Source organism: Callorhinchus milii, unplaced genomic scaffold (genome assembly GCF_018977255.1).
Source record: "Callorhinchus milii isolate IMCB2004 unplaced genomic scaffold, IMCB_Cmil_1.0 Scaffold27, whole genome shotgun sequence".
NCBI lineage: Eukaryota > Metazoa > Chordata > Chondrichthyes > Chimaeriformes > Callorhinchidae > Callorhinchus > Callorhinchus milii.
In genome coordinates, this window is record NW_024704768.1 from 3163480 (window position 1) to 3188153 (window position 24674).

The 24674-nt window shown below is 41.2% G+C and overlaps 1 protein-coding gene across 13 annotated transcripts in view; it reads right to left on the minus strand.

The window, feature by feature from the left end:
- The window catches only part of kmt2d (lysine (K)-specific methyltransferase 2D), a 93890-nt gene that overhangs the window by 57540 nt on the left and 11676 nt on the right, over window positions 1-24674 (minus strand). For 12 of the 13 annotated variants that reach the window (XM_042344233.1, XM_042344232.1, XM_042344231.1 and 9 more), the window contains exons 2-11: window positions 11297-11388; window positions 10082-10217; window positions 9519-9763; window positions 9071-9180; window positions 7975-8137; window positions 6594-6765; window positions 5817-5931; window positions 5077-5264; window positions 3730-3887; window positions 2046-2153 (exon numbers count right to left, since the gene is read on the minus strand). In XM_042344233.1, the coding sequence (XP_042200167.1) occupies window positions 2046-2153; window positions 3730-3887; window positions 5077-5264; window positions 5817-5931; window positions 6594-6765; window positions 7975-8137; window positions 9071-9180; window positions 9519-9763; window positions 10082-10217; window positions 11297-11345 (1444 nt within the window). In that variant the 5' untranslated portion in view covers window positions 11346-11388. Of the gene's footprint in view, window positions 1-2045; window positions 2154-3729; window positions 3888-5076; window positions 5265-5816; window positions 5932-6593; window positions 6766-7974; window positions 8138-9070; window positions 9181-9518; window positions 9764-10081; window positions 10218-11296; window positions 11389-19222; window positions 19392-24674 lie in introns of those variants that run through there. The other variant, XM_042344222.1, reaches the window with a different exon arrangement.

Below are 24674 nucleotides of genomic sequence, written 5' to 3' on the forward strand. Positions count from 1 at the left end.
GGAGGGATTGTGGGATAGAGTTTCAGAGTATGAGGACAGAGATGCTGAATGCCTGATCGCCAACGGTGGGGCGGGAAGTGCGGGGGACCTGTTAATTTGTAACAAGTGTTACAAATTAAAGAGTTAAACAGGATGAAAGAATCTTTACTGGAGTGACTCCACGAACACATTTTAATCAGTTTAGGTTTTAGTACAGAAAGGACTAAATGCAATGGTGAATCAGCACCCGGCAGCATCATGTAACCAGTGGTTGAGGCCTTGACTCGAAATGCTCTACGGCACTTTGTCAAACCACAGGTGCCACGTGACTGCAATGTATTTCTGATAGGTTAAGCTCAACAATGTCGCGGATACCTTGCAGCAAGCTAACACAAAGAAGTATTAGAATACAGACAAATTCAGCCACCTAACCTGTACACTTCTCTATACACTTATACATTTATATACACTTCACTCTGAAATGGCCTAATGGGCCCCAAGTGTTCCAAAAAAAGCTTGGAAACCGTCCAAAAGTCACGTCTTTTAAACATGATTTCCTCTACAATGGAATTGCGGAAATTGCAGGCGTGACTTATTGGCCATTCCAAGGGAAAGTTCTTTCACTAACTGAGTTGCTGTATTCTAAGAAGAACTTTCATTAGCTCTCGTTGTGATAGTTATTGTGCTCCGTAACTGTTCTCACTTGAATCATAAATTGCTTCACGAGATAAACAAGGAGCTCACCCTAACACCGAAAATCTGCTGTCCTCTTCACAACACATGAGCAATTTTGGATCCCCACTTTTCTGTTTACACTTATACATCGGTCGGAAAATACATTTTAGTACTGCTTTTTCAGTGCAGCTACCAGAGCAGATGAGGTAGAATTTAAATTACTTTTTAAAAAAAAAGGTTAACCTCCACCGCTTTGATTGAGGATAAGGTGACAAGGCATTAAGCAGCAGCATTCTCTTAAACTACCTCTGCCATATCAGCAGTGTGTAAATTGGGGGCAATGTTAGTGACATGGATTAATGCAGTCCTATCATCAAGGCTGTGCTTATAACCTTGCATTCAATCATGACACTGTGTTGATTCATCAGGAAGACGGCAGGAAATAATAAAGATCAGATTTTATTTACAACACACCAAGGACACACTGAGGAAACAGATTGTTCTTTAGCAAAATAAAGAGAGAGTGAACAGTTGTATTGAATTATTTAAATTTACATTGGCTTGGAAGTCATCCAACATTTATCAATGTGCTCAAGCATTCCACTTTATCTACATCCCTAAAAATTNAAAAAATGTCTTAACATAATAATAAGCCTTCCATTTGACACAGCATTTTATCACGTCTTCGAGACCTCTCAAAGCACTTCACAGAATATAGTGTCAAGTGAATTGACTGCATATTTTGTGGGCAAAATCAGCTGTAATTGCTTGTTGACAAGCTGGCACTCCAGGACCCTCTGGAATTGGATAAAACAGGGTGTGTCCTTCCAGGGAGAGAGTGCAAATTGCATTGCAGAGAAAGAACAATAGCTCTCCACATGTGGAAATCAATCCAGTTTCAACAAATCTAACCGTGGCATTGTCAGTCACCCGGTTGACCAAAAAACATGAGCGAAAGAATCTGGAGAAGTTTTACAGGAAATCTGAGGAGCATTGGGTTATGAAGAAAGCCCAAGAAATTAAAGACCATCTGCCAAATCCAGGAAAGTGTCCAGCATCAAAGAAAGCGCAAGGTAACAAGGGTTGCTCTAGTCCACCTCAGAACAGCTAAATACAAAGCATTAAAGGCCAGGGAGAAGTTGCACTGCACACCCTTTAGACTAGGGAATGAAAAAGGAAAGGTGAAAGATATAAAGCATAGGAGAATTACGTCTAAAACATGGCTCAAAACTGACACCCAGCCTTAATTTAGTTTTGTCCACAAACTATACAGTCAATTCACTTCACAGTATATTCTGTGAAGCATTGTGAGGCGTCTCAAAAGCGTGATAAGGCGCTATATCAAATGCTATTATTATTGTTATTATTATTAAAAAGGAAGGCTCTCTCACCCTCTTCCTTCTGACAGGAGTCTTGAGGAACATCTTCCATCGCTTGTTCTGCAGGTTCTGAATCCTCGCTTTGCTTTTCAGTGCATTTTGATAGTTCTTCTGTTTTCCCTGTACCAAAACCAAGTGCCGTTTTTAACGTTAACAAATGTAACAATGTGGTGCAGCTCACTAAAGGACAAACTTGCAGTGCTGCATCAGTGAAAGCTTCATGTCTGATCACCCCTTGGGAGTTCCTGATAATAATAATAATAATCCTTGCATTTGATATAGCGCTTTTCACGTCTTCTAGACGTCCCAAAGCGCTTCACAGAATATACTGTAAAGTGAATTAACTGTATATTTTGTGGGCGAACGCAGCAGCCAATTGCGCACAGCAATGTCCCACAAACAGTTGTGGATTGAAAATGACCAATTTATTATTGTTTTGTTTTTTTGGAGGGATTATTATTAGGCGCTGTGTGGAGTAAGGAAACTTGCCCAAGGTTTCACCCTGTCTGGAATTGAACTCAGGTCTCTCACTTGCAAAGCGAGTGCTCTAACCACTGAGCTACAGTCACACTCAGGGGAAAATGTGAGAACCTCTGGTCACACATCTCCTTTGGACACTCCCTCACAATGGCACTAATGCCCATTTTAATGGCCAATTGCTTTCCTGTAGCACACAGCAAGGACCAACTGCTTTCCTGTAGCAAAGACGTTTGAAAGAGGAAAAAATATTCTTCCAACAAAAAGTACTTTAATATATTTTGAGGACTTCAAAGGCATACGTTTTTGTTACGAGCAATAAACTTCAAAGGGTTACAACATTAATGAAATGCAATGAATCAGAAAAATATTTCTTGATTCACAATATTCTCCAAGAGGCATTAGATTTCTGATTTTGCTTATGTGCTCAAGTACACAAACAAATAATTTCACCTTAACATTACACTTTATTAACCACTTCCTGACCTACTGTCGTCATTGAAGGCTTTTGCGGTAAAAGCTCTAGTTGTTGCAACTTATTCATAAACAGCTGCCCCATTGGTACCATTATTTTCCTTCGGATTTCACATCTTGTATCTTTCCCAACAAAAAGCCAAAGCAAGTCAGCAGTCCTGTCACCATAGTTGTAAGGCACAGGGTAACCAAAAAGCAGTGATACCACTACTATGTATAATAAGTTTTAAATAAATTATGATATTTTTGTTTGTTTTTAGATAATAGGGTAGCTATCGCAACCTTTTGGTCACCCTGTATAACAGTAGCTGCAAGGTGATGAGCAGATTAACTGTCTCTCCTAGAGGCAGCGTTCCTTTAATGGTAAACTCAATGTCTCTGCAGGTAAATCTGCCGCCTGATGAACATAATGGAGACTATCGGCAAATTCTGTATAATTCATTTTAATCCATTTTAAACAACATCCAGTGACTTTTTTTTCCAAAATATCCATGGTGTCTTGAATCAAATATTAAAAGGAAATGCAGATGACCGGCCATTTTAGTAAAAAACATTCTAAAAAATGGCACAACTTTTTAGATTGGATGCGTAATGTCATAGAGCCCAGTTCATTCAGATTGCAGTTTAAGTGAATCTAAATGAAATGCACATACAGTAGACAAAATAATCTGCAAAACATTTTCATCGTTGGGAGATGCACTGTAAAATGTTTAACATTTAGATTGGACTCCATTAAATTACTGACCCAAGCTATCTGCTGACTCAGGTTCTGATTCTTTCTCCTCCGCCTGCTCAGAAGTTGAATGGTCTGTATTTTTTTGTGCTGCGTTTTTACATGATGTACAGGTATATTGCTGTCCTAATAAATGGAGAGATGAGGAATCACAGTCTGCATGAATCCACCTGAAAATAAGAAATAGAACAGTCTAAGGAAATAATAATCCTTGCATTTGATATACTGCCTTATCACGTCTTCGATACGTCTCAAAGCGCTTCACAGAATGTACTGTAAAGTGAATTGACTGCATATTTTGTGGGTGAAATGCGGCAGCCAATTGCGCACAGCAATGTTCCACAAACAGTCGTGGATTGAAATGCCATTTCCAACATTTTATAGAACTGTGAATTTACAACAGACACAAGAAACACAAAGCATTCAAATCGCCATGGAAAAATTCACTCCCATTCAGGTTATTGCTGATCATGCAGGATTAAAACACAAGATTTCTTCCCAGTCCCCTTGGTTTGCCCTCAAACATCTCCTAACTGACAGTTTCTGACAGACCTCGGAGTAGGTTGTCCAATCAGTGAGGGAGGATGCATCAAGCAGAGAAAGGACAAAGTATAATGTGAAATATTTAAAATAGGAGGAAGTAGCATTAGTTAAAGAAGATTGTGAAATTCTAACTGGGTGTTACAAGACAATGTTTATATTTATAGACAGTTTCCAACAAAACCTCAAGACGTGAAAGATTTTGATAATAATGGTGCATAATTAATAAGCGTCTAAAAATGTTAAACTATTTCAAGGCCTTTTATAAGTAATTGCTGGCAAGTGGAGTTCCTGTGTATTTGTGGACTCTCAAAATATACAGTCAATTCACGTTGCAGTATATTCTGTGAAGCGCTTTGAAACGTCTCGAAGACGTGATAAGGTGCTGCAAGATTATAAATTATCTTCGTCTTTTATCTGTTTTAAGTTGTGGAAGTGACTGTGAGCACTCTTCGTTGAAGAACATGCGGTCCATTACGGTCCACCTGGCATGTCGCAAATCAACAATAAATTACATTTGTATGGAGCCTTTGACGTCAGGAGGACGTCCCAAGGTGCTGGAAGGTGGTGGTTGGGATCAGGAAGGGTGGAGGACGGGCGTGAAGAGTAGGGCTAGGAGGGTGACCGAAGGCACGGTCGAAGAGGAGGTTGGATTGATATCAGATCGCTAGGTTGATGAGGTTGACTTTCTACCAGAGCGCACAACACGATGGAACCACTCCAGCCTTACAGTGCTGCATGCAGAACCCTCTTTTTCAGCCCCGACCGTAAATTGGTGCCATGGAACCTTCAAAACATTGTTAAGAGGAAGATACTTACTTTTGGCAGACATGGCAGTGCAGTGTGTCGTCTGTTTGCCCGCCTGCCTTTCCGCATATTGTGCACGTGGCACCGTCTCGGTTCTTTTGCCAGTAACATTTATCGCACACCGAATAGTTCCGATGCCACTGGGCACTCGGAGGCTTCCCTGCAGACCTCGAACCACATTCGCTGCACACCCGACAATTCTGCACAGAAAAAGTAAAATTACTCTTGAAGCTTTCGGAAGAACTCCCCGATGTCACTAGTGCCAAACACAGTGGCCAGTGTTGAACTGAGTCATAAAGATCAGACAAGGTTCAATCCCTACTCGAGTATTAAATCGTTCGGGTACTGCAATTAGTTTCAACATTCCTGAATGAGGAAAGGCAGAAAATTATAGTCATGTTTTTTTTTAAATCACTTTTAATTGTTATTAAACATCCCCTTGCTGAAAAGTGCCTGTGTGAGAAACTCAGCTGAGAGCACAATTGGGTCTGTATTAATGGCAACATAACAGCCAGACACTATGCTTATTGTACAAACGTCAATTAAGTCTCAAACCCTCATAAGGGGATTGTATTTACATGACAATTACAACCTCTAGTAACAGCAGTGAGAAATTAAATTCTCATTGACACAAGGCTTTAAGCATCGTACTCTGTACATTATGTTCAGGTTACAGTAGAATGAAGACAGCAGATCATCCACTTACGGATGTTATCAAAGGACAGGTAGGGCTAGAAGACTCACAAACATACCTTGCATTTCCAGCTATCCGTAGGCAGCGATTCCATTGCCGGTTTCAAACAAAACGTGTGATAGCCCTTGTCACACTCATCACACACAAGCATCATCGTGTCTGCACCAGGCTGCCTGCATTGAATTCAAAAGGGAGCCATCACTACCCTAAACCACACACAAATTTGTCCAGCAGAATAGTTTTTTTAAAAAAAGAATATTCTCCCCATAGCTCGCAGTATTTGACTATTTTACAAAATCCGGCTTGGAACCTTCACTTCTCAACATATCACAGAAAGGGTTATTTTCTCCACTTCCTCCAATTTAACAATAATGTGGAGTCCTGTAGCTCAGTGGTTAGAGCACTCGCCTCGCAAGCAAGAGACCTGGGTTCGATTCCCGGTCAGGGCGAAATGTTGGGCAAGCTTCTTTGCTCCACACACCTCTGTTTACCTAGCAGTAAGTAGGAACCCGTTTGTTAAGTTGATTGGCGGACCACGTTTCTGGAAATAATAATCCCTTCCCCCACCCAATTTTTTTTTAAAATAGGTCACTTTGATCCGCGACAGTTTGTGGGGACGCTGCTGTGCACGATTGGCTGCCGCATTTCGTCCACAAAATATAGTCAATTCACTTTACAATGTATCCTGTGAAGCGCTTAGAGACGTCTCGAAGACGCGATAAGGCGCTACATCAAGTGCAAAAGGATTATTTATTATTGTTAATACAGCGTTCGACATTGTTAACATTATTCCCTAACCCAAATACTGTGGCTGTCCTCAGGAATAGATACAAACCTGCAGGTCTGGCATACTTTACACTCAGGGCACTGCCAGCCAGCACGTTTAACCGGCGTCACTACTATTTCCAGACACGCACCATGAAAGTGCAATCCACAACTGGTACAGAAGAGGAGGTCCAGAAGATCCCCTGGCGCATCACACACGCCACAATTTGCCTCCTCCTTTGCTAAAACGGCAGAAAGAAAAAACGTGGGCAAGTCATTTTTTTTTAAAAACACTGATGTCGCAATGACGTATTGATCGGGCAGAGATCGAGATCTAAAAAGCCTCTCATCCAACATTTGTGGGTTTTTTTAAATGTAAACCCAGGTTGACCTTAGGGTAGGTATCCCACAATGAAAGACCTGACTGGTTGCTAAGCAAAAAAGATCCAAAACTGCATTGTAGTGCAAGGCTTAAATAGAATCTGAACTACAAAAATGATGCTATTGGTATGTAATCCAGTCATCAGCAGCAGTATTTTGCTAGGTTCACAATTTAATGCTGCAGCATTCGAGTATTTAGCTGTTATTCCACGAACCCGTTTAGCTCTTGAGCCAAGATGTGGCTCCATGTACCCCCAGACATCCTCCAGTAGCACTCAACAGGTGACCCTTCCTCATGCAGCCTACAGAGCAGTTGTTGGCAGGTTCTTTAATCGCGTAAAGATTATACCTGATACCTCAATATATTATACCTCAAGCCTGATCCTGTCATTACTTAACATCCACATACACGCAGTAACAACAGGGGCTATTCAACAGCTTCCAAGAAAATGAACTTACGCAGATTTGCCCTCCATTGGCCAGGGACAATACGGCAATAGTGGTTTACTGTTACCCCGATCACAACTTCCAACTAATTTCCATAACCCCAAAAATCTGAATGTATCTATTGTAATTAGGTGGCACAGACACATTCGGTGCATTCAGATTTAGGAACAAATATACAAAGACTAGAATGAAGAGGAGAGGTGGCCCAAAGCATGAACAAAAGGAAATAGGAGGAAAAGGAAAACAGCAATAACTTGCACTTATATAGTGCCCTCCACGCAGGGTAGCGTATTAAAGCTTAACCGTGGCGGAGCCTGACTCCGAGCCGTGGGGGTTGTGGCTGTAAGCAAGATCGAAGAGGAAGGTCTTCAGGCAAGACTTGNAAAAAGGGAAGAGGGGGCAAGGCAAAGGAATTGAGGGAGAGTGTTCCGGAGTTTTGGGGTGTAGTGGCTGAAAGTGCAATCTCCGATGGTGGGGCAGAGGGTGCGAGGGACCGAGCAGGAGGCCAGTGCTAGTCGAGTGGAGGCGCCGGGTGGTGGATTGGGGAGTGAGGAGGTCGGAGAGGTAGGAAGGTGCCAGAGAGTGAAGGTATTTGAACACGAATGTGAGCAAGCTCGGAGTACCTATCTGTACAGCTTTATCTGCATGTTCTGAACACAGTAGAGTCAAGGTCTTCATTGACTGAAAGGAACCAGACGCTGCAGCACAGGGGAAATGGTACGCTCTTAAACATCCCTCCATCTGGCACCGGATGGTAGCTCCCAACCGTTTACAATATTCACATTTCTGTGAAGGAACATATCAATGAAACCAATTTAGCCAATGTAATACACATTTCTTTAATCGAATACTTTGAGGAAAAAATAAGGCAAACATCTTACAGCAAAGGATAAAATTGCATCAAGTATCACTAAAATTGTAACCAATTTTTTTTTAAAAAGCATAATTGATGATTGCTACATTTGCAAAAAATTTTACTGTCTATACAATTCACTGGGAGTATAATTCTATCCTTCTGGAGTGGATTAGATCCAGTTCACAATTTATGTACCATTAAACTAGTTTAATATACCCTGAGCCTATGAAGACAATTATGAACACTGAAGTCATGTCATTATACCGCTACAATTTTAGATATGATTAACTGCAATTACAATTAGTATTTCATTGGAATTTTCGTCACCTTGGGACATCCTCCCGACGTGAAAGGCGCTATACAAATGTAATCTTGTTGTTCTTGTTATAAGCTCTCTCGTTGGAGCACATTATTTTGGGAAACAATAGATCAATATATAACAGAATAATTGTAATAGTGCCTTATCACGTCGAGACGTCTCAAAGCGCTTCACAGATGAATTGACTGTATAACCTGTGGTCGAAACACAGCAGCCAAATGCACACAGCAGTGTCCCACAAACAGTCGTGGATTGAGTGACAAAATTATTATTATTTCTTAAGGAATTATCATCCTCAGAAAAGCAATCCGCCAATCGACTAACAACTTACTGCTTACTAGGTAAACAGAGGTGTGTGGAGTAAGGAAACTTCCCCAAATTTTTGCCCTGGCGGGAACTGAACTCAGGTCTCTCGCTTGCGAGGCGAGTGCTCTAACCACAAAGCTACAGGACTCCATGGATTAAGGCAGCTCTCTACATTACGGAGAATAGTTTGACCGCACATTACTTCAACAGCCCCCATAATTGGCGTTTTTGGTCTCACCTGTGAGTTACCCAAGATTACTGCTTTGTCCACATTAACCAGTCTTTGCCCCTCATTCTTTTCAACACCATCTGACCAGGCCGCACACCAATGATGAGCCCAGAAGTGACCTGGAATACATGGATTCAGAAACAGAAGTAGATTAATTATTTCCCCCGTTTCTATCTTGCTGGATCAGACCAATTGTCATCTATCTTTTTTTTCGACCCCAAACCCATATTCTTCCTTACTTTTTTAACCCTGAGCTGATCAAACACTTCACCAGAAACACTCATGAAGATGAGTAAATTATTAATATTATTCTAAGCAGAGGTAAAAGCATGGCAAAGGAGTGATGGGTCAAATTGCATCTTCCATGTTAAAGTATCTGGTGTGTTATTCTGTGGCTGTGTTTCATTTTAAGAACTCGAGGACAGAGTGTTGTACCCCAAATGGTTGTCATTTTCACCTGTTGGTTCAAGGAGCGTCACTGTTGTATGTTCCTCAAAGCCCACATGAGAGAGCTCATCCGAGAGCTCCTCCAATCCTGAAGCACTCTTACGCCTTGAAGCTGGACTGGTCTCATCTGCTTTGTTAGATTCTCCATTTCCAAGTTCACCCAAAGCATCTGAAGGATCGAATCGCTCAAGTTCTCTTTGTCCATGTAAACTCTTCGCTCCACAGTTACAAAAAACACAGAGCTTCTGCTCCAAGCTATACAGAAGGAAGATTGTGAAACATAAATTCTCCCAAGAATCTTTGCCCACAAAATATAGTCAATTCACTTTACAGGATGGCAGCTAACGAACTCCAAACGTATTCTGTTTCATATCAGCTAAACTCCAATAACCAAGGACATACAAACGTGAACTGTTCCTGGCAAACCTTTAAAGTGGACAAAATGTGCAGGGCTACGGGGGAGTGGGACTAGTTGGACAGCTCTTTCAAAGAGCTGGCACAAGTATAATGGGCCGAATAGCCTCCTTCCGTACTGTAAGATTCTACGATTCTATCTTACGATTCTCCTCTTACCTGCACGGTTCCTTGGATACTTCTTTCAAGATAGTCTCTGGTGCTTCCTTTTGTTTTGAAGAGTCGTGAGATGCAGATGGATCAGCTTCATCATCTTCTGCTAAACAACTGGTTTCAGCAGAGTTGACTTTAACAGCTGCAAACAGAAATAAAGCAGGTTTTAACCAAAAGGCAAACAGAGCAGCGTTCCAACACTATTTCAAAAATACTTCCTGTCAAACCACTGCAGATATGCATGGTTGTTCTCTGAATCTATTAAATTTTCCACACAATGACAACAACTTGCATTTGTATAGTGCCCTTCACAAGGGTTAGAGTGCTTAAACATGTCCTTGTGACTTAGAGGTAAAGGTATTACACATAGTAGGGCTTGATCATGTAGGCCAGACGGTTAGTTACAGGTACCATTTCTCAGTCTGTGCTCAGCCTGCTACTCTGAGCTGGAACAGTACAACTTCACTTTATCATTCTGGACAATAGCAAGGTGAAACAAATAGTCTGAGTTCCCACTGGCACGATGTATAGTAAAGAGCTGGCATCCTGTACGTGGGATGGGGTGGGGGGGGGGGGGGGGAAGAGAGAGAAAAGAGAAAAGCTGACTCTCTACAGGAAGAGTGAAGTGCTAGCACTATAGGGTGGGGAAAGAAGGGAGTATATTACTGTAGCACTATAGTGGAAATAGGTTTTGGTTAGTACTGTATTTCATGTAATGAATTGGCACCAATACTGCTTTCATATCCACATTTTAAGCAGCCCTAATCAGGCTCTCTAGTATATTAAGTGTCAACTAGATCAACATATTCCAAAAGATTTTTTTTTTTTAACATTTGAAGGCTTTCAAGTGGAATTATAATATGAAAATATTGGCTTTTACTTTATGATGTGCATTTATTTTGCACAGTTAGGATGGGCCAATAGCTTTAAATTTGAGGAACAGTCCAAATTAGACCAGAAAGTAGCAAAACACCATTTCCCACTTGCTTAAGGAAAAAAAATCCTGCTGCAACTGTATACTGTTGACTCATTCAAAATATACAATTTGTACACAGATCAAGGGATTTAGCAACAGTGTGCGCAAAGCAAATTGGCAGGTACTCAATTTGCAAAAACATATTTGCTCATGAATATTGGCACCTAAGCAGTCAAATATTTATCAATAACCTTCATATGCACAAATTTAGAGTAGGGGCACACACACAACACAGTGAGACAAACCTGTGGTGTTTGAGCAATTTTCTTCATTACTTGATTCCATTCCATCCATACTGCACTCCTTTCCCGGCACCCTGTGTCCCTCACTGAGACACCTAGAAAATAAATGAACCGTGTTGTTACAAGCAGAAACAAGGCAACTCCTGTTATAGAAAACTGCAACAAAATCTTCGTGTGATTTGGGAGATGGGGAGAACTGCACTGAACTTATTTCGAATAAATGATGCATCCTGAGTGCTCAATTAAAAGAACAGCTTGATTCTGTAATGGGAAGACAGTGGGTAATTTGAAAGAATGAGATTAAAGGATCCAAAGGGCCTTCTTCATCTGAATATGATCTTGTGCAGCAACCAAAGTTCTTCTACTAATCAAATTTTACATTAAAAAAGTATCAGTGCTGTATATAGATTAGAATGTGTCAAATGCACATATCCAATAATTCTCAAGTAAAAACAATCTAATTCTCAATATAAGGGCGAAGCTGTAGGCGAGTTTTCTTACGCCACACCACACACACCTCTGTTTACCTAGCAGTAAGAAGGAACTCGTTTGCTAGTCAATTGGCGGATCACTTTCCCTCCAAAAATAATAATTATTCAGACACTTAATCCACGACTGTTTGTGGGATACTGCTGTGCGCAATTAGCTGCCACATTTCACTGTACTTTACGGTGCATTCAGTGAAGCACTTTGAGACGACTCGATGACGCGATAAATTGCAAGGATTATTATTATTATCTTCAATACGCATTCAACAATTCAATCAGTTCAGCAATCACTTTCCAACGACGGCACAGGTAAAGAAGCCAAGTACGTGACGTCACATCAGATTGGTAAACGGATACACGACAAACTTAAAAGCAACTGAATAGCAAAAGTACAAAACTTCCCAAGATGTATTATTTCTAACTCTCAGCGCGTTTCTAAGTTAAAAGAATTGTAACCAGTGCAACAAGCCTTTGCCAAAGGTTAATGCTCCAGAAATATATCAAACAACAGAAATTTGACACTGGTGCAGCAGTAGCTGGTCTGCAAGGCTGTGGTTGAGGCACAATGGTCGGGCAACAAATAGTCCAACACCATGACCTCTCAGCCTGGGACGGCTTCAGGGTGGCACTCAGCTCACAAATGCACTTGAAAGCACAAGTACACCGCCAAAATAATTTACAAATTCAAAAAGAAGCTCACTGTCAAGAGGGGGAAATCACACTTTGAAATGTTTTTCAATCCTCGCTATTCTTTCCTACTTTACCACAAGTCTGCCTCCTCTTGCCACACCGCTCCCCATAATAGACAGCCAGCAAAAACAAAGTGTTCAAAGTGTATAACCGCATCCAGATAAAGAGTCATCTTCTGCTGCTGGAGCTAATATTTAATTCGCCATTAAGCGCAGAGTCATTTAGAAAAGATATTTTGGGTGGGATCTTGGTACCTTTCAGCGGATCAGCGGTACTGTTTGTTTGCACTGCAGCACGATGCATGCCTCTGAATCCCAGCAATTTGGGATTTTTAAAAACTTTTTATTTTACGAAATTGTTTCCACACAATTGCTCAATGAGTGAATGCACTGACATGCTGCACGTGGCCACACAGACCAAAATGGGGTCAAATTTCATCCTTGTGGTTAAATAACATCTTTCAAAACTGGACAGATTTTTTTTTGAGCTCAGTAAACACCAAGCCCTCCTAGAAGTGGATGAAAATTTAAAGTGACAAATTTCCACAGGTTAGGGGACTATGAACAGACAGAACCTCCAATGTAATAAGTCTTCACAACGTCCAATAAAGCAGTCATTTGAAGAGTATCTATTTAGTTTCAATCCTCTTTTCAGGGGATGGATTAAAAAAGATGGGAGCAGGAAGACAGAGAAATGACATACCATAACCACCATTATCAAGCTACACGTTAACGCCCAAATGAACTGAGACAGTCTTTAGGTCGCAAATAAAGATGGAATACATTTGTTTAACAATTACTATAGTTTTATGAAACTGCCGTGAAACTTCCTAGGGTTCTGAACTCTTAATAGCCTGATAATATTGGCAGCAGCGCAACAAATAATGTTTGTAATTGGACCCACTACAAGATCCACAATTATTTTTACAATAACAAGGATAGATGCACATGGATTTGGCTGCACCAAAATATGTATTTCTATATTGTCAGATTATATTGTGCACTAATATAATCTGGCAGAACAAAAATATATACATTTCCCTCCAATTTCCAGCTCCATTCTAATATTTTTTCAAATTGAGCTGTTGTACCCTTCTGGCAGATACACAAATCACTCAGTCACTCGCTCAGAAGTAAAGAAAATACACAAAATAATTTAACATGTGCTTATCCCACTGAGAGAATACAACATAATTAGGACAGCACCACTAAACCACTCCAATTCTTTTACTTAGTCCGAATTGCAGCACTGAGTTTGTGTTCTCCTGTGCAGTGAGATGAACTCCTGCAGTTTTGTCCGTATTTCAGCCCGAGTTAAGCATTATAAATTAGTTTCAATGCACCGAGTAACAAATAATAATTTCAATTCCTAAATGTATAACACTTCAGTGAGTTTATTCTGGAAAAGTCCAAGGAGAAACACATTCTAATATGTATATATAAGAAAGCAAAACATGTACATAATTCTAAAGGATCAAAGGTTTTTTGACTGCAGTCTTTTTATACCTAAACAACTTTGTTTTTTTAAATATTTTATAGAATTCCAAGCAATTTAAAGAGTGGATAGCAGCTTAACTAATATTCGATGCAGAGGCACAAAATATTTCAAGTACTAGAACTGGATTTGAAATTAGATCAGATATGAACATCTCAATTTGGGTCTGTGTCCCATTTCTGAAACAAACCGAACGCACACGAGTGGTTGGATTCAAAACAACAATTAACACAAGAATTTACGATACTAATTTCCAGAAAGTTGCACGTATAGTTGTTGGGCCATTTGCAAGCAATAGCAAATGTGACAGCTTTTATAATTATAATCATAATAATCCTTGCACTTGATATAGCGCCTTATCACGTCTTCGAAATGTCTCAAAGCGCTTCACAGAAAACACTGTAAATTTAAATGTCTGTATATTTTGTGGGCAAAACGTGGCAGTTAATTGTGCACAGCAATGTCCCACATACAGTCGTAGATTGAGTGACCAAATTATTAAGTTCTNAAAAAATTTTTATGGGGTAATTAGCCCTGGAAAAACGATCCACCAATCGCCAAACAAGCAGGTTCCCACTTAGTTGGAGGTAAATAGAGGCAATGTGGAGTAAGGAAACTTGCCTAAAATTTCACCCTGCCTGGGAATCAAACCCAGATCTCTCGTTTGAGAGGTGAGTGCTCTAACCACTAAGCTACAGGACTCCATGGATAAACTTTTACAATAGTTTCTACAGTGGAGTAAAAAAACATTTAGGCATAATTAGGCTTATGGTAATCCGTGCATTCTCTGAATTCAATAAAAATCAGTCATAATCTTTTTTCTGCAATTTACCACAATATGGTACAAATACATTTGCATTGATAGTTTTGCTGCAAGGTACTGAATTGGGAAACAAATGAATGAAAATACAGCTGGAGGCTTAACAACAGCACCTCATGAGAGCAAAGGTGAGCAAGGGAGATGAAGAGCCTAAAAATGCAAGTTGGTGGGTAGCAATTTGCCAACATGTTTCTGAAACACATACGTTTACCACGGCGGAGAAGGCTGCAACTGACATTCCAAGTGCAACAATTATCATCAAAAAAGACGAAGCTAAAAAATATTAAAAATGATCTTCAGTGTCATCCAATGAAACAAAGAAAAACAAAAAGCAATTCTCACTAACCATTTGAGCCTTTGCATAACCTGCTCAATTTAAATCCTAAATTCCTCTCATTTATATGTAATTTCACTGGTCTCATTTTCATTTAGAAGCAATTGCATGAAGTCTGATTATAGGCAGACATCTTGCCCACATTGTGTTTCTGGAAATGAGATGCAAACAACAGACTTAACACGAAGGCCTGATATAACCATCAGCCTGTCGTTGGAATGAGGGGCAAAAGTCCGCTTTGCGTAAAAGAGAAAAGTAAAACATCAGTCATTAAGAATTGCCCCCTCCCTTGCCTCTTCAAGGCTAAGTTTCAAAACCGTCCTCTTCGACTGTGCCTTCGGTCATCTTCCCAACCCCATTCCTCCTGCCCTCCAGCCTTCTCGACTCCGACGCCCAGCTCAGGTGCAAACCCTTCTCTATTGAGTGTCTCTCCTAATGTGAAAGGCGCTAAATAAATGCAATTTGTTGTTGTTGGGAGGAGGGGTAGAGAGAAAGGAAGGAAAAGTAGAACGGAAAGGGGATATTTTACTGTCACTTTCTTCTTGCACCGTAAGCAACCAAATAAGTACACCGTGAATGCCACATAGACACCAATTTACAGTATTTCTCCTTAATGATCCGGTTGGAAATTGTGATAACAAACCAACCGATAGGGGTGAACCAACACCAAACTCTAATTAGTCTTTTCAAACACCATTAGGCTCATCCTTGAGTCAGAAATTTGTGTTTTCAAGCCCCGCATCAGGACTTTAAGCTCAGGCTTGGCTGACATTCTAAGATGCCCTGATTTACAATAATATAAAACTGTGAAAACACTTTGAAACATTATATGACAAGGCACTACATCCAACACATTGATAACATAGTGCGTCTCTCTTATACTGAGCGGTGAGATATATTGAAGTAAAAATGGAAATCTACATTCCGCAAACCAACCACGAAGAATTTCATTGTTTTGTGGGGACGGGTACAAGAAAACAAAGAAATTCGGAAGAAATGAAAAGAAAATGAAATGTAAAAGTCAATAAGGATCGAAAGAAGTGTGAATATTTTGTGACTTTTCGCTTCGCCTCCCTATCATGAAGCTACCAACCTCCAGAATAAAGCCGGGACACATAATAATAATCCTTGCATTTGACATAGCACCTTATCACGTCTTCGAGACATCTCAAAGCGCTTCATAGTATATACTGTATATTTTGTGGGCGAAACGTGGCAGCCAATTGCGCACAGCTGTGTCCCACAAACAGACACGGATTGAGTGACCAATTTTTTTTTAAAAAAAGGAATTATTACACCCAGAAAGACAATCTGCCAACTGACTAACAACCGGGTTCCTACTTACTGCTGGGTAAACAGAAACATGTGCGTGGAGTAAGGAAACTTGCCCAGTATTTCACCCCGCCGGGAATTGAACCCAAGTCTCTTGCTTGCATGGCGGGTGCTCTAACCACTGAGCTACAGGACTCTTGTCATGTAATTAATGTAACGTGTTCAAGGGGATTCCACCAGTTGAAGGTGTGAAGCTTCAGCAGCAATTGCTTAGCGTTCTTAGCTGCCACCATGGTAGGCAGTATATCTATATTTTATGGACGTCCTCCCAACGTGAAAGGCGCTTTACAAATGTAATTTTGTTAATTTTGTTGTACTCCTTTAACACCTCTTTGCAGCTTTTCAAAAACTGTGAATGACTCATTATATTATCTGCCTTTGTGTTTTTAGTTGGTAGCTTTCTGATAGGGAGACAACGTGAAAAGTCACAAGATATTCACTTCTTTCAGATCCTTATTGACCTTTACATTTGATTTTTTTTTCATTTCTTACCAATGTCTTTGTTTTCTTGAACCTGTAACCACAAAACAATGAAATTCTCCCCCTCCGAAAATAAAAATAATTTGGTCATTCAATCCACGGTTGTTTGTGGGACACTGCTATTCGCAATTGGCTGCCGCGTTTCACCCACAAAAATATACTGGTCAATTCACGTGCCTTCGATCTACCTGCTTCCCCCCAGCCCCTGCCCACCCTCCCCACACCTACTCCCAGCTCAGGTCTGTAACTCTGTCTGTCCAGCGCCTTGGGACGTCCTCCCGACGTGAAAAGCGCTTTACAAATGTAATTCTGTTGATGATGTATTCTGTGAGGCACTTTGAGCTGTCTCAATGAAGTGATAAGGCGCTATGTCGAACACAAGGATTATTATTATAGTGAAATGTGGCCATAATTGCCCTTTTCAGATATTCCTTCTTAAAAGTTAATATGGATTCTGCCGCAACAAAGCAAAACAGCTGAAGGTATTATTCCTCACGATTCTCTGATGGAAAGAGCACATTGTGGATATCACAGGACAGGATCAAGCCCACACAAGAAAGTAAAATAAATCAAAATCCTACAAAGTGATCTTTTGATGCTTCAGCTTGTCAGAACTGAGTATGCTCCATTCAATAAAAAAAATGTTTATATAAAAAAGATTCAGTTTTTGTCACCCAACACTGTACAACGTTCAAACATCATACTCTTTCTAAACAAGCACAGAATGGAACTTTGGTGCCACAAAAATTCCCACTACGAAAACCACCCATACAATACTGCGCTTCCAAGTGAAATAATGACAAAATTGCACAAACAAAATATACATTGAAACTTGAAATACTGTATTTTCCAAACTGCACCCAACCAAAATAAAATACTCCCAACACCTCAAATTATGCAAATATCATTGACCTAACTTGAAGTTTATAGTCAAAACACACTAATTATTATCAAAGCATGCCAAACAATATACAAAATGTTTTCGAACACAATCTACAGCGATTCATTTCAGGAAATTTAATAAATGTGATATACAGAATATAAGAAATCGGAATCAACTAAATAAACAATATAACTTTGGATTGTTATGAAAAAGTATACCGGACTTCCAATGGCCTAGCAGGTAAAGGTATCAACCAGAAAATCACAGGTGGTCACTGATTTTGATGCTTGATCTCAGCTTATCTTAACCATGGCAGCACTTTTGGCGCAATGGTTACATTCTTTTTAAACTGCTGTTGAGGAGGAGGGTGGGGCAGAGGGGAGGAGAAAGAGAACAGAAATCAATTCACCAGCGTGTCTACTACTTACTGATTGCTAGTGACGCCTGCTGAAATAGAATCATAGAGTTGGATTGCACAGAAGGTGGACATTCACCCCCATGTCTGTGCCAGTTTAATGACATGGCTGCCTGTTTAGTCCCACTTCTGTACCCTTCGTCCTAGGTTTCGATACTGTCCGGTCTACTAACCTGTGTTAGCCACATTTCTTATTTCTACATTGCCCGATTTTTTTTTCCACTGTGCCTACTATACAAAATATACAGTCCACATAAAAATACACATATTGATAAAATCACAGAAAATTGGGGCCACCTGTTTACACCCCAACAGCCTGAAAAACATCCATTTCACCCCAACCGTTCTGCGCTTCAGCCAAATTCCTATCAATATCAGATGCCTTAATTTTTCCAACAAACGTCCTATGCGGCATCTTGTCAAGTATCCCTTGAAACTTTACATACGCACCGCCCACTGCACTTTGTTATTTCTTTGAGGAAAACTCAAATTTGCAAAGTGCAACGTCGATGGATGTCAGACAAGAACCTGATCTGTCTCAACAGCAAAAACCATCTGCAATCACATACTCGCCCAATAATACCGTTTAAGCGCAGCCATTTGAATAACATACCAGAGAGCAGCTGTGTGAAAATATTGCCCAGAAAAAGTCAGTACCCGCGGCTAGGGTCGGGGGGTCGCGGCAGAGAATAGTTGGGGGAAACCCCCAAAAAAGTTTAACAAACATAAGGCGCATTGGCATTTCAAATAACAACAACACGATGTGGCGCCTTATCACGTCTTCCAGACATCTCAAAGCGCTTCACGGAATACACTGTAGAGTGTAGTGACTGCGTATTTGTGCGGGCGCAGCGCGCGACCAATTCACCGTGACTGGTGCTGATGGCCACCCCCCCGTTATCAGCAACACCCCCGGCGGTGCTTTGGGCGATTCCCTAAAGCGGATCAAGTCGCTGAGACATCGAAAAGTGTTAAGGCGTTGGTGTTCGGTACCTCTCGGTTTTCAGCCCGCGACCCTCTCACGCCACAACTCCCGCTGGAAAGCCCTCATTGCACGTCGGGGCGCTTTTTGTATCGGTAACTGGGCACATTGAGCTTTATGACCGACGGCGGCCTCGGGCTCCAGACTGGGCCCCGCCGTCCCCCTCACTCCCTCCGACTTCACCGCTTAAGCCGTGTGTGTGTGTGAGTGAGTGAGTGAGTGTCACCGACCCTCGCGAACAAAACCCAGGGGGCGGGAGGAGGAAGATAACGACCCCCGAGGGCGACACATATGTAGAAAGAGAGAGAGAGAGAAAAAAAAGGGGAAAAGAATCCCCTTCCCCCCCCCCCCCCACAAAAAAAACAGCCACTGGAGTGACGGGAACAACGGCGCTTCCGGTCCGGTTGGAAACTGGAGCCGCCGACAATAGTTCCGCCCCAACCGCCCGCCCGACCGCTTGAACTCAAAACAGAGTCAAAACACGCGCGTGTTTCTTTTTTTTTGGGGGGGGGGGAGTCTGGTTTGGGACGGTGTTTTGATATATAAATATATATATATTTAAAGAGTCCGTTGCGATCCCCTCGAGTCGCGCGGAGCTCGGGGGGGGTTCGGGGGGGTGGGGGGAAGGCGATTCGGAAACTCTTGACCGGCGACGCGTTCGTTGAAGCGGTAAAACCGTTCGGTTCCGTCGCGAAATTCTATCGGTTCCGTTTCGAAGTGGAACGGGGGAAAGATTGGAGGGAGAGGAGGGGGAGGGAGAGACGAGAGGAGAGGGAGGGAGGGAGAGACGAGAGGAGGGGGAGGGAGGGAGAGAGGAGAGAGAAGGGAGGGAGGGACGAGAGGGAGGGAGGGAGAGAAGGGGGGGAGGGAGAGAGTGAGAAGGGGGGGAGGGAGAGAGGAGAGGGAGGGAGGGAGAGAGTGAGAAGGGAGGGAGGGAGGGAGTGAGAAGGAGGGAGGGAGGGAGTGAGAAGGGGGAGGGAGGGAGAGAGTGAGAAGGGGGGGAGGGAGAGAGTGAGAAGGGGGGGAGGGAGGGAGGGAGTGAGAAGGGGGGGAGGGAGGGAGTGAGAAGGGGGGAGGGAGAGAGTGAGAAGGGGGGAGGGAGAGAGTGAGAAGGGGGGGAGGGGGGGGGAGGAGGAGAGAGAAGGGGGGAGGGAGAGAGTGAGAAGGGGGAGGAGAGAGTGAGAAGGGGGGAGGAGAGAGTGAGAAGGGGGGGAGGGAGGGAGGGAGTGAGAAGGGGGGGAGGGAGGGAGGGAGTGAGAAGGGGGGAGGGAGAGAGAGAGAGGGGAGAAAGACACAGTGCACATTTGCAAACCCATTTTAATGATATTGAGCTGCGGTTAAAGGGAGACAGACGTCCTTTACACGGGGTTTATTTTACTTCAACCAAAATGGCCGAGTCGTAAATCTACACACAACAGAACACACAACACACGTTCTAAAAAGTAAAGAAGGACACGACATGTCCATAAATATGTTTTTTGCAAAAAAAAAACAACACAAAAGCATTCGGTGCATTGAGTACCACCAGCACTCGGTACACCAGCAAAACAAAAGGACCAAGAAACGACAGCTCCACAATTAACAGATTAACCCCCACCACCACACACACACACACACACACAGCCCAAACCTTTCTGATTATGTTAAAACATTTTCCAGTAATTGAATTCGAAGTGATTTTCCAACACCGAATGTTGCCCGATCGAGAGGGCAGAGTGCACAGGTCAAATACGTTTCGCTATCTGCCCGCGAATGTGTCATCTGTTAACAGGTTAAAACAATTTTAACATAAATAAGTATAGTTAAGGAATTATTCAGCCTTCCTGCCCGCCAATCAAAGCAACATGCAAGTAAAAGTGTATTGACAAGAAGTGACACTAATATCCATATTAGTGTCTTAAATCTATAAATAAAATGTGCATTTGACATTTCGCAATGTCTTCATTTAAACGTGTGAAATTTCCGCAAATTCACATCCACTTTTTGCCTGAACGCTTGACAATATTTCCTCAACGAAATTTCAAACAGTAAAACTCTTTTGCTTGGGAGCCTCAGAATCGTTAACTCTTGGGAGTCTATATTTTGAAATACCAAAAACAAAACACGTTCGATCTGAAAAAGGCACACATGAAGCAAACTAACCAGCAACCCTACAACGACGACAACAAATGACATTTATATAGCACCTTTCATGTCAGGAGGACGTCCCAAGGCACTGGACAGTCAGATATCCGCAATCAGGGATCAGCAGTCAGGGTGGTTGGGATCAGGAGGGGGTGGAGGGTGACCGAAGGCACTACAGTATTGTAGAGAACGAAACCTGAACTACCATAACTTGCTCCTGATCGAATTAGGCTAATGTTGAAGAGCCACAAACTATAACAGACATTTAAAAAGGGTCCAATATCCCTCAAATTCCACCCTCTCCCACGCACACACACACCACTCACACAGTTTTCTCGCAGGAATCGGATTCCATCAGATACCTCATCATTTTCAGTACCTCACCCAAGTGATCATTCCTCATGTGAGAGCCTGGAAGGGAATGCATCAAAGCCCAATTCTGTCCCCATCAATGCCAAACATTCACACTTTCCAAGAGGGTAACACGGGTTGACAAACAGAAACTCCAGCTATCCTAATTAGCCCAGAAGCACTAAAACCAATTACAGCATCTTTAACAACCCTGGCTGTGATCAGCTGATGCAGCACAAACCTAGAGTTAAATCTGGTACAGTATATGCCTCATCGGTTTGATTGTACAGTGGGCAGAGTTACATCAACATGATTCAATAGAGAGCTACAGAACATCCTAAATCGTCAATCATTCCATCACGCTCTTAGCAGAAAAACTCAAGAGTACTCAGAAAATGTTAGATTTTTTTTTAGCAGTGAAAAAAAACTATTATCCCAAACAAACGTGCATTTTACAGCACCTCGTCACACTAACATATCTCAAAGAATGTTAGAATAATTACTGTCAAAGGCAGTGACTGTTCTGTGTGTAAAAAAACACATTGCAAAGTCCCACAAAGGCATGAAGAGAAAGACCAATGTATCTCGAGGATTGTTAGCTATCAGGAAAACTCCACTCTATCTCTCATTGGATCTTTAATAATAATCCTTGCATTCGATATAGCTCATGGAACCTCACAGAAATAACGGCAACTCTGAAAATTCAGTGCTCCCCCCACCCCCCCCCCACTACTGCACTGGAATATCAGCCCAGACTGTGAGCTGAAGTCCTGGAGGTTAAAAGCAGATGAACATTTGAGTGTACATGGTTAAAGATAGACCGACAGTAATATTATACAATATTTGCAAATCAGGAAATAAAACATTTACAGTTTTGTTCTGCAACTGCAAATGTTTGATATGAATATTCAACTATGTGTTTTTGCACAGGGTTATAAGTGTAGAGAGAAAAAAACATCATTGTAAAACACCTTGATAATCATTGTGTAAGACAGACAAGACTGCAGACATCTGGAATAAAACAATGCCCAACTATGATGGCAGGCCCACCTGGCAGCACATCATTGAAAAACTCACTGGTGTATTTTGTTACACTGAGCACTATAAATCTGTCTCCTCAGTTACTGATGATGCCCCTCTGCACTGCAGGATCATTGCACAGATGAAGAGAAGACATCAGACATCAGCTTTGCCCACTATTGGTAGAGATGTTAGATCAACTTTCATTGCCACTTGAAAGAGAAACCAATTGCGTTCAAAAACCAAGAACATTCTGGTGTCTTAAACAGATTATAACCTAATCTGTCAATCCATGAAATACTGTACACCTCAACTCTTTCCAATATTTTAAATCTCTCAGCAACTACACTGACACAACTCTTTCCTTCAAATTAAAATAAGTATTAAGCCTAAAATAGCATTTAAATACAGTGTTAAATAACGGTCCCGGTTTGACAATCCAGGAGTTGTGGTTTTTAAAATTGGGAAATTCCTCCCAACTGTCAACACACAGATCCAAATGCAGAATCGGATCTTGTTATGCTACAACATGATGTCGTCTTTAAAAATTATCCTTTTACAAATATACAACTAAACACCAGCAATTATCTGTAATAATAAGACTGGTCCAATTAAGTTTTCTGATCTTGTTTAGCCTCACTTGTTTAGCCTCACTTGCACTAGTATTCTCATATAAATTTGGTATACCATTAACTCCAGGAGGAATATTCAGCACAAAACTGATACAAACAATCTTCCCAGGATCCATGGTCAGATATTAATAGATCATGCAAAAGCAGAAGCGTAAAGTGGTATAAATTAGTATTAATGACAACAGAGTAATTTGCAACTGTCAACTCAAGATGAACAGGCAGGTATTGCCGCCTAGACTAGAGGATCTGTAGAAAATTATCATGCGAGTGATTTTGAGAGTTTGAGAGATTGTGCAAAATTATTTCCCCCTGTATATCTCAGGGAAGCAGGCAGACCAAATTATGTTTCACTCTCCTATAATCACAGGGGATTTCAATATCGCATAGTACAGTAAAATGAACAGACTTGGGGCAACCAGAAGAGTAAAGGTACAGACCATTTTAATCGATAGCTTTCTCTAAACAATTACAGTAGAAACCTGGAGCAGAATCTCAAAATCGAACAAGGTGTTTTGTTCGATTTATCTAAAATCTGGGGTTGGTTAACCCGTGTCGGGCAAAAGGGGACTCCACTGTATTATTATATATACATATATTTTAAAAATCAGCCAAAGAAGAAAGCAATATCCATTTTTAAAAAGAAAACATTTTGTATGTATTAAGATGCTGTTAGTGAATCTTTTAATGCTGCGATGGGTAAATGCAACAAGGAACTGAACCATTCAGATCAAAGCAATCTCAAGGTTCAATCACCAGTCTTTGCAGAACTACATTATCTCATCCAGAAAAGCAGCAAGGACATGACAATTGGCCTTAATCGGGAGGAGGGGGTGTGTGGGAAAGAGACAAAATATTCGTAAGTTTCCATTCCTGATGGCTATCTATTGACCTTGACAGAAAATGTACTTTGTGGATGTCAAGAAAGGGTAGACTGGCCTCAGTTTTGATGCACTCCATAGTTGCATAGCCTACAAACAATCACTGCTGTTTTTCATGTGAAAATTGCTCTTTGGATAATATTCAAGAACAATTCAATATCTTCAAGAAGGGAGAAAAAGAAATGTGCTGAATACATCACATTAATAATCAAGTACTATTAATTACTGACAGAAATCCATAAAATTCATAACTGAATGGAGGGAAATTGCTTCATCAAGTGGGTCAATATATTTTCAGTTCACATTATACCCTTTGTATCAAGTCAAGGAGCACATGTTTAAAGCTCAAATGATTTGAAAAAGTCCCCATGCCAATAAAACTATCATATTCGTAAGAAAAACATATTTTAAATGAAAATCCCTAAATAGTAAAAAGAATAAGCAACTGATACCTATAA